We start from the raw sequence: 15197 nt of genomic DNA, 5'->3' as shown, positions 1-15197 counted from the left end.
GAGTAATGGTACCCATCTGCGTTTCCTGGGATCCCAAAGACTGAAGCAGGGATGTTGGAGACATTGGGTGGGTTGAAGTGGCTGGGCTGGGAGTGGGTGTTTATGAGGATGGTCCAGATGGAAGGTATTTGAGACTCGGTGAAGGGGAGCTTGTGGCCTCAGAGAAGAAAGAGAAGATGCCAACGCCTAGCCTGATCTGATTTTTTAAAAAAGGACTATAATCCATACTTCCCTCATCCTTTGGAGACCCTTGTATTTTGGGGGGAGTGAATATTTGAATAAGGGTAGAATACAAACAGAAGGTCTGATTTTTCTCTGATGGAGGTCTTATGTGGCATGTGGAGTTTCGAGGGAGAAGGAGCCCAGGAAAGAGCTCTGGAATCACACACATGGGCCAACTTTATTGTTTGGGTCACTTGCTCTAGAATTTACCTGATCTCTTGATTTCAGACCACGTGACTTCTCCTTAAAATTTTTGTTCTAATTAAACTTTAATCCTCCATTGTCCTTGGATTATATCTTTTGCTTTGTGTGGAGAGTAGTTCTTGCATCAGGAGAGGGCCCTGGAGCCCCAGGATCCTTTGAACTGGAGGAGATTGCGCTGCATTTCCCCTGTTGGCAGCAGGGAGGATGGAGGAGGGGAGGTCTCATCCTTATAACACCTCTGCTTGGCCCAGTCCGTTGACTGGTCTTTGTGCACAAAGCATGGAAACTCATTAAAAACTTATTATTATCTCCCAGCTTGTGGCTCTTTGACTTTTCAGTGCATCATGTCCTATTTTGGGGATACCAGATTTGGTGTCTTAGTTGTGCGTGGCCCAGACCCATGGCAACATCTAGGTGTTTCCCCCACAGACTCACTCCAGCAACCCAGAACCACGGGAGGTAGCAGAGCTGAGGAAGGCTCAGCTCACAGATCCCCAGGTTGATGTAAAAAGTGTGAAGGCCACTTCCTGCCCCATGACTTACTGAGACATGGCAGAGCTCATGCTCAGGTTTTGATTTTCAGTCCCTGACTTTTAACCTTTCCTGTGGACGAATGATGTGTCCTAAATTAAAGTTTGGGGGCACCTAGGTGGCTCAGTGGGGTTAAACCACTGCCTTTGGCTCAGGTCATGATCTCAGGGTCCTGGGATTGAGCCCTACATTGGGCTCTCTGCTCAGCAGGGAGCCTGTTTCCCCCCCCCCTCCATCCCCAGCCTGCCTCTCTGCCTACTTGTGATCTCTCTCTTTGTCAAATAAAAAATAAAAATAAAATAAAATAAATAAAAATGTATAAACTTTGTCCTATTGCAATTAAGACCATACTCTTGAGGTGCAGAGAGGTGAGTGAAAGGAGGGAGGTGGACGGGAAATTTAGAGCAGACCTGCCTACTGGGAGCCAGCAAAGCTCAAACAGCAGCAGCTGGAGTTCCCAGAAGAGGCCAGCGGCAGCCCAACCCCCACCCCCTCCATTGGAGCTGCAACCCTTTGGGCCTAAAGCAAGGATTCATCAGAACGCACAGAGCCTTCACTTCTCTTCTCAGGGAAAGGCTGGGGGATGGGGCAGCGGAGGGGGCTGGCAGGTGGATGTCCACCTAGAATGGTGACAGCGGGTCTGTTTTCCCAGTGGAGAAAAGGAGGGGAGTCCAACAGGGCTGATATCTACTCCTCCTGTTCTACAGCTGCCTGAGTTCATCCAACCATCCCAGGCTTGTCATGTCCTACAGCTCCATCCTGGGGGTGAGGTGTGTGTGTGTGGGGGGGGGGGTGTTCAGAGCCAGGAGGAGATACCTCTGCTCCCAAGGAATTTCTAGCTTGATCCAGGCTGCATACACACCCAGTCACATCCTGAGCCCTGAGCCACAAAGTTAGAACCTGAGATCCTCAGGGTTGGAGACAAGGTGGGGCAGGGGTTGGGGGACTGTGCATGTGGGAAGGAGTGTAGGTAGGAAGAACCGAGAGAGCACTGGGTAAGGGCAAATGGTGGAGAGATGTGGGATGGCTTATGTGTCCCTGTGGGATGGTCCTGGGGCTTAGAGGGTGGGCTTCTCTCCATGGGGTGGAGTCTGCATCTGGGAAGATCGGCACTGGATAGAGGGTGGTTGCACAGGGGTGAGGAGCTGGTGGGGAAAGAGGAGATGGAGGGAGGCTGGTGACTGGCATCAGGAGCACAGGCACATCCTGGAAACTGGTTTGAACTAGGTCGTAGGGGCTGAGAGTGATCTGGGGGTGGGATTTTAGGCTGCTTGGGGTGCATGGAGGTAGGGAATAAAAGGTCATTGGGGGAGCTGGAGCTGTGGTCCAGGCCAGACTGGACTGAGGAGAGCTGAGCTGGAATCAGGCGATGGAAGCGGACAAGAAGAGGTACAATCACTGGAGGATTAGGGAAACACCGCCTGGATCTGGTTAAGTGTTGCCAGCTGGGGATGGGGCTGAGGGTTGTACATAAGGCAATGGGAAGGGGCAGAGACATTGTCATTCACAAGACCACATATCCTTGCATCAAAGCAGCATTTATTGAAACACAGACTGAGACAACCCAGAAGGCAAGGCACCCACAGACAGTCGTAACAAGAGGGAGACTCAGGAAGTGGCCTAACCTTCTCCATCCCACTGGCTCACATTGGACACACCCCACCTGCACCCGCAGAGGGAGGTCTGGAGCAACCTTGGAGTTTTCTTTGAAATGTATAAAGGTGCAATGAATAGCAAGACCTGTGCCAAGTCAAAAGGATTCCCCTCTGTAATGAGCCCCTCAACTGGGAGGTCACATGAGGAGTTTGGCTGGGACAGGTTAACCCAAAGAAGGCAGTCAGTTAGAGAGACAAGCAAAACACAAACAAGAATAACCCTGGGCCAATGCTTCCTGCAGAACTCCCAGCCAGGAGAGAGGGAGGACTGCTGCTGGGAGGGAGGATTTCCTCTCAGACTCTCAGCCTGTAGGAGACCTGGCAGGGAGTTAGGCTCACTCCATGTCTCCCGGGAAGGCCAAGCTCCCATGATGTCCAGCCACCCTGGGTGACTGGTAGTGTCCCAGACAGCTTGGAGAATGATACAAACTGGCCACGGTCTTTTGGAGTCAAACTGGAGTTAGGTGAAGGACTGGGAATGCCTCTCTAACTGAAGCCCAGAGGAGAACCAGGAAACAACTCCCTAGAATGAGAAGGTGCCAGAGCGTGGCCGAGGGTCTTTCCCTCTGTAGGAACACATGGAAGATTCCGGAAGCAAGCACACGATTTCCATTCACACACCATTCCGTGCTCTGGGGATGGGGACATAGGTGGCCCGGGACTCTAGGCAAAGCGGACGGACCTGCTGCTCCCGCAGCTGAAACTGGACGAGCGGGGCTGGCAGGGAGCACAGGAGTCAGGCGCCATCACCGTGATGCTGCCACCGGTGGCCACAGGGCCAGAGGCAATCTGGCGCCCAGGAGTCGTGCTGCATGTGAGGCCCCCACAGGCGACTCCCCCGCGGGAGCTGCTGACACCTGTAGGGGGAGAGAGGGGACAAAGTGGGTAGGTGGCCTGCCCTGATTTCCCCAACCTTGTGATAATCTCCAAGGGGCTTTTGACTAGCAGAAGCTTCCTCCTCCTGAAAGGGGTTTAGTGATTAAGAATTCAGGCCCTGTTCCTCCCAGCATCTCAGTCCTTCCAGGGGACAAAGATAGGAAGGAAGTGAAGACCCTCCCCCAGAGGGGGCAGAGCAAAGTCTGCAGTTCCCATCACCACCAGTGGAGGGCGCTCAACACCACCATCCCTAAACACGATGGTGTTTCCCAGTGAGGAGCCAGGGGAGGAGGAAAGGCCTTCTGTTCAGAAGCATTCCAGGTTCAGCTTTACCCACCAACAAAGCCATTTTTTAGGGGGAGAGGCCGTTGTTTAAGCAGACACTTACAGACATTCACGGAGCCCACACCTTCACACAGCCTGTGGGAAAAGAAAGCTCTGTTAGCTCTGGACAACCCAGCCAGATTCCCGAAGCAGGTTGTTGCTTGGCGACAGAGAGGGCCCTTCTGTGTACAGCTCCTCCCCCCAAAAGGCGGGAGGGGTATGCCCCAAAGTCTGGGTTACATGGTCGCCTTTCTCTAACCATTCTCTGACCAGAGAAAGCCTTCTGACTTTAAGCAGAGGTGGCACGCATGGCTGAGCTCCTGCCCATCTGAGTGACCCCGTGGCCTAGGTCTCGCTAGTCGGGCTCAGGGAAACGAGAGTGTGGAGGGACTGGCATATATGGGGCACACCGTCCTCACAGGGCACAAGGGATCCGGTGTGGCAGGTCAAGCTGCAGCCTCCTGGGGTTAGGGAGTGGGGGGTGGGGAGGAGGTACCAGAAGAAAGTACTGGGGGACACGTTGGGCCTCTTGCACTTATTAACTGAGGCCACGAGAAAGTCAATGTACGCCGAGCCTTACTTCCTCATCTTTGGTTGTGAAAAATGAGACCCGACCTCATTGGATTGTGAGGATTAAAATGAGCACTCAGTGCAGGTCAAACCTGTAAATATTTGATAAATTATGACTATTATTGAAGCTTAACCTGCACTAGCTGTGCTTAGAGACGTAGCTCACACTGGGGCTCAGGGAAACACAGTCCCAGGGGACCAGGACCTCCTTCTACACAAAGGGAGATGCTCCTTAGCCCCACCTGTGCTCCTCGCCCTCCAGCAGCCGCCTGTAGGTGGCGATCTCGATGTCCAGGCCCAGCTTGGAGTTCATCACCTCCTGGTACTCCTTGAGCAGGCAGGCCATGTCCTGCTTGGCTTTCTGCAGGGCGGCCTCCAGCTCTGCCAGCTTGCAGCGGGCATCAGTCAGGGCTGCCTCGCCCTGCTGTTCTGCTTCAGCCACGGCAGCCTCCAGCTTGGCCCGCTATGAAGAAGGGGATGTGAGAGCAAGGATGAGAGAAAGAAGGTGCAGCTTGGCTCATCTGAGCTCATGGAGCTGGGCCAGGGAGAGAGGGCTCCAGGGAGAAGTTAGGTTAACTATGTAGGACCAGGTATTTAATGAGACCTTGAAGATGAGGGAGGAGATGGGGGCTTTCACTGTCTCTCCTTGGTGGTTGTCATAGTGTGGCCCAGGAGGGTGACATTGGTGCTATGGTACATCCTACTTCAAGGGCTGTGTGAGTTGTTTGGGTCCCTGCTTCCTCACAGGCACACTGTGAAGCCCGATGGGGGCCAGGCCTTTGCCCTCCTGGGGGCAAAGAGTCTGCTTGTGCTGGGCATTCAAACCCCTCCCCGTGCCCTACCTGGCACTTGGCATTCTCGATCTCAGCAGTCAGCCTCTGGATCATGCGGTTGAGCTCATTGATCTCCTCCTTGGTGCGGCGCAGGGTCTCCCCGTGCCGGATCACTGTGGCCTTCATCTCCTCACACTTTGTGGGGGCAGGGAGCAGAGATGTTTCTGAGGCTCAAGATGCAGTTTCCCACCCATTTGGACACCACAGAGGATTTGCAGGTTATACAGTGCTCAGCCTGTGCAACTATACATGGCAGCCCTGCTCTACCACCCAGACTGAGAGCTGTCTGTCCTCTTTCCATCCCTACTAATCAAAATCCCCAGACAAAAGAGGCCTTCTTTAATATACACCTGGCTTCACTCCGACTGCCATGTCTAGGAGGCAGGTGTCCTATACCCCTCACCTTGCTGCGGTACCAGGACTCAGCCTCAGCCCGGCTGCGGCTGGCGATGTCATCGTATTGAGCCTTGATCTCAGCCACAACGCAGTCCATGTTCAGGTCCCGGCTGTTGTCCATCTTGACGATGACCGAGGTGTCTGAGATGTGGGCGTGGAGCACCTGGAGCTCCTGGGGGCCAAGAGCCAATGCATTTGGGTCTGGTGCCTGGTCTGGGCCATGGGCTCCACCTTTAGAGGCAGTATCCCCTCTCTGGATGGGCGCTGGTCATCATGTCACATGACCCCTGCTCCACCTGCTCCATTTCCCCCTTCGCTCACACATAGGTACATCATAAAATAAGAAAGCCGGAAGGGGTCTCTGAATGAACAAATGGGAAGACTCAACCTCATGCTAGGTTTTCTCCAAGTCACCTAGCAGTGGAGCTGGGGTTTGAATGCCAGGACTAGTGATGTGTCCATTAATTAAGACCCCTCTCTAATCAGAGACTTACCTTGGCCCCCACCTTTGACTCAGGTATAGACTGACACATCCCCAGACCAGCCCACACACACACTGCAACACACACAGGCACTCACAGACATGGAGAACCACAGCCACGCTCCATGGTCCTCGAACAAGCACGCCAGGCTCTCCCTGGGCACCTACCTACGTTTGTCTATCACAGTTGTGCAACTGACCCTCTTGTGTCTAACACAGTCATGCAACATGAGAAAACATGCACACACTGCACACACGGGCAAACATGTACACACAACACAGTCCCTCCCCTCTTGCTCAGGTCCTCACGCCTCCCCTCTCCCTGCCCTGGTGGGCCAGGGGCAGCCCCTCACCTCGTCATAGAGACGCTTCAGGAAGCTAGACTCCTCCACCAGTGCCTCCACATTGGCCTCCAGGTCGGATTTCCGTAGGTAGGCACAGTCCACGTCCTGGCAGTGGAGGGAAGAGGAGAGCATGTGGGGTGGGAGGAGGCCTCTGTGGTCCACGTGGTGATGGCCCCCACTGGAGGCTGTCTGGGTGGGTGCCCTTCCCTTCCTGCCCCATGAGCAGCCCCCTCACCTTCTTTAGAACCACGAACTCGTTCTCTGCCGTGGCTCTCAGAGCCACTTCCTCTTCATACCTGGGTTGGGGGGAGAGAGGGGTTGCAGCTGAGAGGTGGGGGCTTGGACATCGTCCCAGCTTTTGAGCCAGCCTTCCCAGGGGTCCAAAGGAATGGAGTCCCTGCGATTCTTATCTTGTCCTCTCTGTGGTCTAGTCTGTGCATTATTCTTGGCCTAGCCCTTGCCTCAGCCTGGCTTAGGCCACCCTGGTCCCGCTGCCTCTGGAATGAGATCAGGGAATGCACGCTCTGTTCCCCAAATCAAAAGTCCTCTGTGCATCCCAGATCCAAAAAGAGCCAGTGCCCTCGGTGGCAAAAACACAGAGTGAGCATCATAAAGTGAGCTGAGTTGGACGGGTAGGACCACAGAGTGCTCTGGAACTCCACTGGGTTGCCTTTCCTCATTCCCCGCGAAAGCAACTCTAAGACCCACAGGGCCTCCAAGAGGGAGAGTGGGGCCAAAGAATCTAAGACATCTAGGCCCAGCCCCAGATAGCCGCTGGGTTCCAGGCAGCCCCTGCTCCTAGACAGGCAGGAAACTTCAGCTGCTTTAAGAAGGTTGAGGGCGGAGCTTTCCCATGCTCCCTGTGTGCCCCGCATCTGGCCACACTCACTTCTTCTTGTAGCCCTCCAGCACCTCCTGCACGTGGTTGAGCTCCGACGCCAGCCTCCCGCTGTCGGCCTCCACGCACTCAGCCTCCCGCCTCAGTGTCTCGATGTAGCCATTGAACAGGGGCTCCATGTTGCTCTCACAGCAACGCTGGTTCTGGTAGAACTGCCACTTGGTCTCCAGCAGCTTGTTCTGCTGCTCCAGGAAGCGCACCTGCGTTCAGGGTGGGAGGGTGAGACTGGGGGAGGGCAGGGAACCTGGGAGGAGCCTTGTCCTCCAGATCCCTCTCTGTCCTGGGCGCTCACCGAGGAGCTGGGCCCACCAAGGCAGGAGCATGGGGCTGAGAGTGTCTGTGCTGCAAGGGGCCTTGCTGCCAGCTCTCTAGGAGGCAGTGTGGCTGTGGGCGAAAGCGCCCTGGGCTTAAGTCCAGAGGTCTGGGTTCAAGTCCAGTTCTGCCACTTGGAGCAGGTAAGCTATCTAACCTTTGGGTGCTCATTTCTGAACCAGAGATGAAAATAGTGCCTCCCTTAGAGTTGTAAAGATTGCACAAGTTAATACATGGAAAATGCTTAGGACATCTCCGACACATGGTCAATGCTTGACAAATTTAACTATGACAATAATTAGCAGTTCTTCATTTTTTAATCCACGGGACACTTACTGAAACCTTACTGTGTGCTATGAGGGCCCGTGCTAAGATACACACACATCTATCTATTTCTACAGCTGACTCTTGAAAAATACGGGGGTGACGCCTCCCCGCTCCCCCACCTCTAACCCACGCATTTGAAAATCGTCATATAACTTTTGACTCCTCCAAAACTTAATTGCTAATAGCCTACCCTTGACTGGAAGCCTCATTGATAACCTAAACAGTCGAGTAGGATACATTTTGTATGTTCTAGGCATTGAGTATTGTATTTGTACAACAAAGTAAGTTAGAGCAAATATGTTATTAAGAAAATCATAAGGAAGAGAAAATACATTTATAGTACTGTATATATTGAAAAAAGTCCTTGTAGATGTGGATTTGCTCATCTCCAACCTGTGTTGTTCAAGGGTGAATTGTGTATCTCTATTTTTATCCCTTTGTCTCTGCCCATGTATCAGTCCCAGTCCATTCTCTTAACCCTCCGTTGGGGGACTGTATCATTTCCCTCATAGCACAGAGGGGGAAACTGAGATGACTTGTTCATTGTCACACAAATAGTTGGTGAGATTTGGGATCTGATGTCCCCTGAGTCCCCTTTGCCTGCCCACGGCGGTACGTCTAAGCAGCTCATCTAAACTCAGCTTCAATTTGATAGTAAAAAAATGGAAATACTAATGTCTCCCCCATTGGGTCATTTTGAGGATGAACCAAACTCACTAACAAGAAAATGGTAACAAAACTCCTGAACCCAAGCCCAGAGGCCAGATCTATCTATTCTGCCAGAGCGAGGCCTCGTGGACATGCAGGGAGGGCACTGGGGGCCTGGGAGGCAGACCCACAGTGTGTGTGGGGGTCTCCATCCCTGGGTTTCTACCCCCAGCCTGGCCTCCCCCTTCCCCATTCCCAGCCCTCCGTCCATGAAGGCTGCTGTGCTGGCCATGGGTGGTTTACTGTCACACCTCCTGTTACACTATTGCCCTGGGAGAATCATGCTGACAGTGAACATTCATTGAGCATTTACTGTGTGCCAGCATTTTTCAAGCATGAATCCATCCATGTTTGCGACGCACATATGAGGCGGGTTCTGTTATCCAGACAAGTGACATGCCCAAGGTCTCATGCTGCCCAGGGGCAGAACAATGATAGGGAGGCAGCGTGGCTCTGAGCCGTGCCCACCCACTTCCCCAAGCTGCCTGGCTGGGAGCCACGAGCCTTTTAGTCTTCCCATTATGGCCCACTCTTGTAGCTCCCAGTGCCCAATCCAGTTTTCCAAGGGCACCTCTGATATTCCTGTGTTGTCTTCAGAAGCACACACACCCTTTAGACCACAGACTCCATTTCTGGACCATACGGGGCCCTCTGTGCACTTTGCTGGAATTAAAAGATGGAAACGGATCCTCTGCCTATGTTAGCCTGTGTTTCTCTCCCTGTGCTGTCTCAGGCCTGGCTCCATGCTGTCTCCCCAACACACCGGGACCTTCCTGAGGGGAAGGCTGGCCAGGGCCTTCTCCAGACCATCCCAGGCCTCACTGACCTTGTCGATGAAGGCAGCGAACCTGTTGTTCAAACACTTGATCTGCTCCTTCTCCTCATGCTTCACGCACTGCGCATTGGGGTCGATCTCCAGGTTGAGGGGCGTGAGGAGGCTCTCGTTGACGGACACGGTGGTGATGCAGGGCGGGCTGGGCCCGCACATGCCGCCGGAGCGGTAGCCAAAGCTGCGGCCGCAGGAGCCGGCGCGGAAGCCGCCCATGGCCATTCGAGGTCCGCAGGAGCCCAGGTTGGAGAGGCTGCGGCTGCCGAAGCCCGTCAGCCCCCGGTAGCAGGACACCCCTCGGTAGGGAGCGGCACTGATGCAGCAGCGGTTGCCAGTTTTGGGGGCCACAGCTGAGCAGGAGCTGAAGGTCCTGGTGACTCCACAGCCTGAGCTGATCCTATAGGAGCGGCAGGACATCGTGCGGGTCTGAGCAGAGGCTGAGTGCGGCAGGAGTAAGTGAAGGCTTCAGGTGCGCTGCTTAGGATCCTCTGGCCTCTCTGATCCTCCCTGGTCCTTTTAAGGGTGAGGAGAGCTGGGGTTGGCCGCATAAAAGGAGTGAAAAGCCATTTTATGTTGTTTATTGGCTTGGGGAGTTTGCCAGCAACTCCCCAAAGACTCGTCTTAAAGGTGAGCTCAGCGGCGACTCGGGGCCTCCGTAAAGGTATTGAAGATATTATTAGGGACACTGTGTTTGCACTTTTCATCTTCAAAGCTCGTTTACATACATTAAGCAATTAATTTTCTCGCAGTCTCCCTGTAGGATGGCCCCAACCCACAGCCAGAGACGGATTTGAACTCCGCAACAGTCTGAGCTGGCTGGGGTCGCAGTAGAGGCTGGGCCACTGTCTCGAGGGGGAAGCTCTGGGGTCCCGGGTTGGGCAAGACCCCGAGAGTGCATTACCTCTGTCCTCCTGGCTTCGTGCAAGAGATATTCTCAAGTAAGTTATCATATTTCAGAGGCTGATGGATCAGGCAAATCCAGATCCAGCCAGGCACCGTGGCCTGGAAGGTGGTTCTGGTCCGTGGGACCATTCTGACCATGCTCCCGGCAGGACAGAGGGCTGGAGCACATGGGATTTTAGAACCTTCTGGATTCCAGCCCAGAGGCTCTGTTTTGGAGCTTTCATTTCTCACCCAGCAAAATTGCAAACCACTCCACTCTCAGTGGCCACAATAATGGCTACTTGAGGATAATGGGAAGCCTCCCCCTTTAACCACTTTCTCCCACTGGGCTGCAAGGATGGAAGAACTGAATCCTGGGATAACCTAGCTGCTGTGAACTTGCTCTGGGCACTTTCCCCTCTGCTCTTAAAGAAGAAATAGGTTCTGTTTGTCTCTCTTCCTTCCAAGACCACCAGCCAGAGGAGGGGCATATCTCCGGCCCCCAAACTGTCTCCACTAGAGGAACATTTAGAGACGGGGGAGGGAAAGTGGCTTTTTCTTGTCTGAGGATGCTGTGATTTCTGGCTCCCGGGGGTTCTGGGGGTCTGGCTCCTCAGAATGTCCCTGCTTCCCCGTGTGTCCTGGAGCTACTTATTAGGATAATGATTGCTATTCTTTTAATGTTCATTGAGCACAAAGCTGGGAGATGTGGTCTCTGCCTCCAGGGAGGCTAACCAGACACCCAAGGTGTTAGGAACTTCGAGAAGGGAAGAAGAGCAGAGGAGCATCCTCTGAGGGGGACAGACCCTCTGGGGAGCCTTCCAGAATGAAACACTGCCACTGTGGGGCCACAGCCTGAATCCTTCCTCCCGCGCCTGATGTTCTATCCTGCTTCTGCCCTCCTCTCTGTGGCTGGGCCCCCTGCAGCTCTTCACCCAGAAGCAGGCTGGTTGGTTTCTGTCTCCACACTCCACATGTGTTTTTCCAAGGCAGGGGAGCAGGGAGACTTTGGGTGGCTGGTGAGGAGAAGCAGGCAGTCTCACCAGCTGGCCTCGAAGGATCTTCAGATCACAGTCAAGCTGGGCAATGGAATCAAATCAGAAGACCTTGTCCGTGGGCCCGCTCCGATGCTTCCTGGCTGTGTGACTCTGGGGAACGCTCTTGCCTTTCTGAGCTTTTGTGTGCTTGCCTGTGGTGTGGAATTCATCCTTGCCTTCCCGGATTATTGAGAGGATTATGTGGGTAATACACAAGCTGTGCTTTGGGGACCAGAACACTCTGTATAAAGGAAAGGGATTCTTGTTTCTGATCAGAAACACCTCTACCACACCTTACACCGCTCTCCTAGCAGGGAGTGGGTGTACTCCCTGCCCCACCCGTGGTCTTCACATCCTCTGCACATTTATGACTTCTTTACCCTTTTAAGACTGCTTTTAATGTTTCCTTTAACCTGATTTCACTAGTATAAAAATTTGGGGTGGAGTCTGGGGGTGGAGAGAGTAGGCTTAGGAGTGCGGGGGCTGGGTTCCCAGCACCCACTCCTTAGTGGGGGTGCCGTTGGCCTGGGTCCAGGCATGTCTCCTGGCGCCTTGGACAGTGAGCTCCTGACTGCCTGTTGTGTGGGCCCGGTGCTGGTGTGCTGGGGACCAAAAGGGATTTGGGCCCTTTGAACATGGCAGGGGGAAGAGACAGGGTGAGCACGGGAAGAGATGATGGGTGTGCCCTTTGCCCACAGACCTCCTCTCCTCAGCTCCCATCAGCCTCTGTTCTCCTTCAGCTTGCTGAAGAGGCTGGAGCTGGATCTGATTCTGCTTCTCTTTGGGGGCAGGAGGGAGTGGAGGCTTCATCCCAGAGAGAGGCTTCTGAGTTACTTGTTCTCCTTGCCTCCAATACACACACACGTGCACACGCGTGCGCGCACACACACACACCCTCCTAAACCTCTACCTCGAATTGGGCTTGGGCATGGGCTTGGGCACTGAGGGTGGGGAAGATGATGCTAGGGGACTCAGGAAACCTGGGGGAACAAGGGCTTGAGTGGGCAAGAGTGAGGGCCCCAACCTGGCACAGGGTGGGCTCATGGGAGCTGGGTGATGTTTACATCGGTGGCAGATGGTGGTCACGCCCAGGGCTGGTGGCAGCTGCTCAGGAAGGCTGTCCGCATGGTGCTTTGGATGGGAGGGGCTGGGCTGGAGAGGGAGGCTAAGTCCTTCATGAGGCTGTTCCCAGGTTGTGCAGGGCAGGTTAGAAACTCACAGACCAGGCCAGTCTGACGCAGCTCCCCTGCAGGATCTGTGTAGATGCACAGGAACTGGGCCTTTGTTGCCTAGTCCTACCGAAGAAGGAGACAGGGAACCCATAGCCCCATGCCTGGCTCTACTCATTACCCACCCCTCTGCTCATGGGACCAACTCTTGGGTGGGAGCCTGACCTCTCTTTCCTGGCCTCCTCCTCATTTATTGCCACTAGGCCCTATAGGTTCCCCACACCCCTCTCCTTACGCCCAAGCCTCCTCTCTGGGCACACCTTTGCCAGGAATGTACCTGAATGGTTGGCCACCTCTTCCAGGAAGCCTTTGTGAACTAGTCAGAGGGAGGCTGTGATTTCTCCTCCTTTGTCTCAGCAGGCAGCTCATAAAATGTCCTTTCCGGGGCTTCCCAGGTAACTCCAATTATCTCTTTCCACACCCTCTTATCCCGGGTGCTGTCATCCATCACCCACTTTGGTGCCGTCCCCTCCTGCCCCCGTATCTTTTGAAGGCCACACCCTGTGTTGGGAATGTGCGCTGAAGAACCCACGTCCCTCCTGAGATGTACAATGTTTCCAAGAGGGCACTTTGTCCAGGAAGCCTTCAAGAGCTAATTGAGTGAGAGAGAATTTTTTTTTAAAGATTTATTATTTATTTGAAAGAGAGAGAGAGCAAGCAGGAAGAGGGACAGAGGGAGAGGAAGTAGAGAATCCCAAGCAGACTCTGATCAACATGGAGTCCTCTGTAGGGCTCAATCTCATGACCCTGAGACCATGACCTGAGATGAAATCAAGAGTTGGACTCCAAACCCACTGAGCCATCCGGGCACCCCAGACTGAGAGAGATTCTTCCCCCCACCCTGGAGACCCAGGCAGCTGCAACGGCTCCATCTGACTCTGCTTCCTTCCTGGTTGCCATCTCCTCAGGCTTCCCCAGAGATCTGTCACCCACATACTTCCCCACAGATGGGCCATCCTTCTCCTGCGTGCTACCTATGGGATGCCTGCTGGGCACACCTGCTCTTTCCCCAGCCCAGGGCTCTCTACCTCCCTTCCCTTCTGATCTCTCTACTCTGCTTAAAATTTCCCTATTTCTAGGAAGGTTTTTTGGATTTGTCCAGAGATAAAGGTGCGCTGACCCCCTCCCATCCTTCTGACTGCCGACTCTTGCGGGTTCGTCTTTGTATCTGTCTAAGCTCTCATGGACCATTTCTCCATCCTTCCTGGCTGACTGCTTCTCCAGAATCAGCCCTGATGGACTCTCCATGGACAAGACCTGTCCTGAGAGGGCCTCAGTGGCTTCCCGCACAGCTCATTCAAGTTGAGCAGCACCCATCATCTCAGCTGATCTTCTCCATGCTTCTTAGTTTTTGAATCTACACCATGTCCTGGGGCTGGGACACAGCTCTTTAAGGGTCTTACAGCCCTGTGACACTTTCTTTGGCTTTTATAAAACTTGGGCATGACTCATGACCCTATGAAAGAGGAGTGGGGTCTGAGCAACAGGCAGGAGCTGGATGAACACCTGGGCTGCCCCCAGTGCATGTGGGGCAGGGCCCCCTGCAGTCAGCCAAGTTGTTACCTGGCCCCACCACCTCTGCTCTCATGGGGTTCCCCACCAGGAACTGTTAGAAGGTCTCTGGTTTCTCCCTGAACGCTATTTGTCCACCTTTGCTGTTGTCTGTGGCCTCTCTGGGTCAGAGCAATGGATCAGTTAATATAGGGCATCCAATTTCAGAATTGTACCTTAGTAATGGCTTGGAAGCTTTTTCTTCCTGTCTTTTTTTAAGCACTAGGACCATTTCCCTGAATCTCAGGAGAAAAGCAGCTATCTAAACTGGCCTCCCATTGCACTTCGGACACACCTGCAACACTCCTGACTCAGGGCCTTTGCACTGGCTGTCCCTTCTATTCAGCATGCTCTTCCCTCGGCCACATGGCTGGCTCCATCACTGCCTCTGGGTCTTTTCTCACCTTCAAAGAGGCTCCCTGACCCTTCTTTTTAAAATGGCAATCTGGCCTCCCATTCCCAGGGCATTCTTCAACCGGTCTATCCTGCTCTGATCTTTTTTTTTCCCCCTTAGCACTTAACACCTTCTAACATACTCTATAATTGACTTATTTATTCTTTTTATTGATTATTGTCAGTCTTTCCTCTTTTCCCCATCCAATTAAACCAAAATGAAATAAAACCCCACAGGAGCAGTGATTCTGTCTGCCTTGTTCATTGATGGTTCCCAACAACTTAGGACAGTACTGGGAATGTAGGGAATGCTTAGTAAATATTTGTTTGTGACTACATGTGTAAGTGAGTGGAAATCTCCGACAGTTTAGATATTTAATGTTGGCAGAAAATGTCACCTTGTGGGAAGACTGGGCCCAGGCCCCTAGGAGCACACGCAGTTTCAAGCCCTCGGGACTCAGAGCCCACCGCAGCTTTTTCCTGTGTGAGGGTGGTGGTTTGGGGAGCCTCTGTGGGAACGAAGCCCGATGGAAACCCAGAACGGTGGAAACAGGGCTGTGTTGGGTCTGGTGAGACAGAGCGTTTTTCTTTCAAA

At 53.5% G+C, this 15197-nt stretch overlaps 1 protein-coding gene across 1 annotated transcript in view; it reads right to left on the bottom strand.

The window, feature by feature from the left end:
- Window positions 1–2489: 2489 nt before the first annotated feature.
- LOC125106566 (keratin, type II cuticular Hb5) overlaps window positions 2490–15197 on the bottom strand; it is a 65916-nt gene continuing 53208 nt past the window's right edge. Inside the window, exons 1-9 of the mRNA XM_047740804.1 lie at window positions 9508–9978; window positions 7326–7534; window positions 6672–6732; window positions 6446–6541; window positions 5619–5783; window positions 5225–5350; window positions 4625–4845; window positions 3877–3908; window positions 2490–3469 (exon numbers count right to left, since the gene is read on the bottom strand). Of these exons, the coding sequence (XP_047596760.1) occupies window positions 3276–3469; window positions 3877–3908; window positions 4625–4845; window positions 5225–5350; window positions 5619–5783; window positions 6446–6541; window positions 6672–6732; window positions 7326–7534; window positions 9508–9927 (1524 nt within the window). The 5' untranslated portion in view covers window positions 9928–9978 and the 3' untranslated portion in view covers window positions 2490–3275. Of the gene's footprint in view, window positions 3470–3876; window positions 3909–4624; window positions 4846–5224; window positions 5351–5618; window positions 5784–6445; window positions 6542–6671; window positions 6733–7325; window positions 7535–9507 lie in introns of the transcript that reaches the window.

Source organism: Lutra lutra, chromosome 8 (assembly GCF_902655055.1).
Source record: "Lutra lutra chromosome 8, mLutLut1.2, whole genome shotgun sequence".
NCBI classification, from domain to species: Eukaryota; Metazoa; Chordata; class Mammalia; order Carnivora; family Mustelidae; genus Lutra; species Lutra lutra.
The sequence above is the reverse complement of the archived record's forward strand: the minus strand, read 5'-3'. Positions and strand labels throughout refer to the sequence as shown.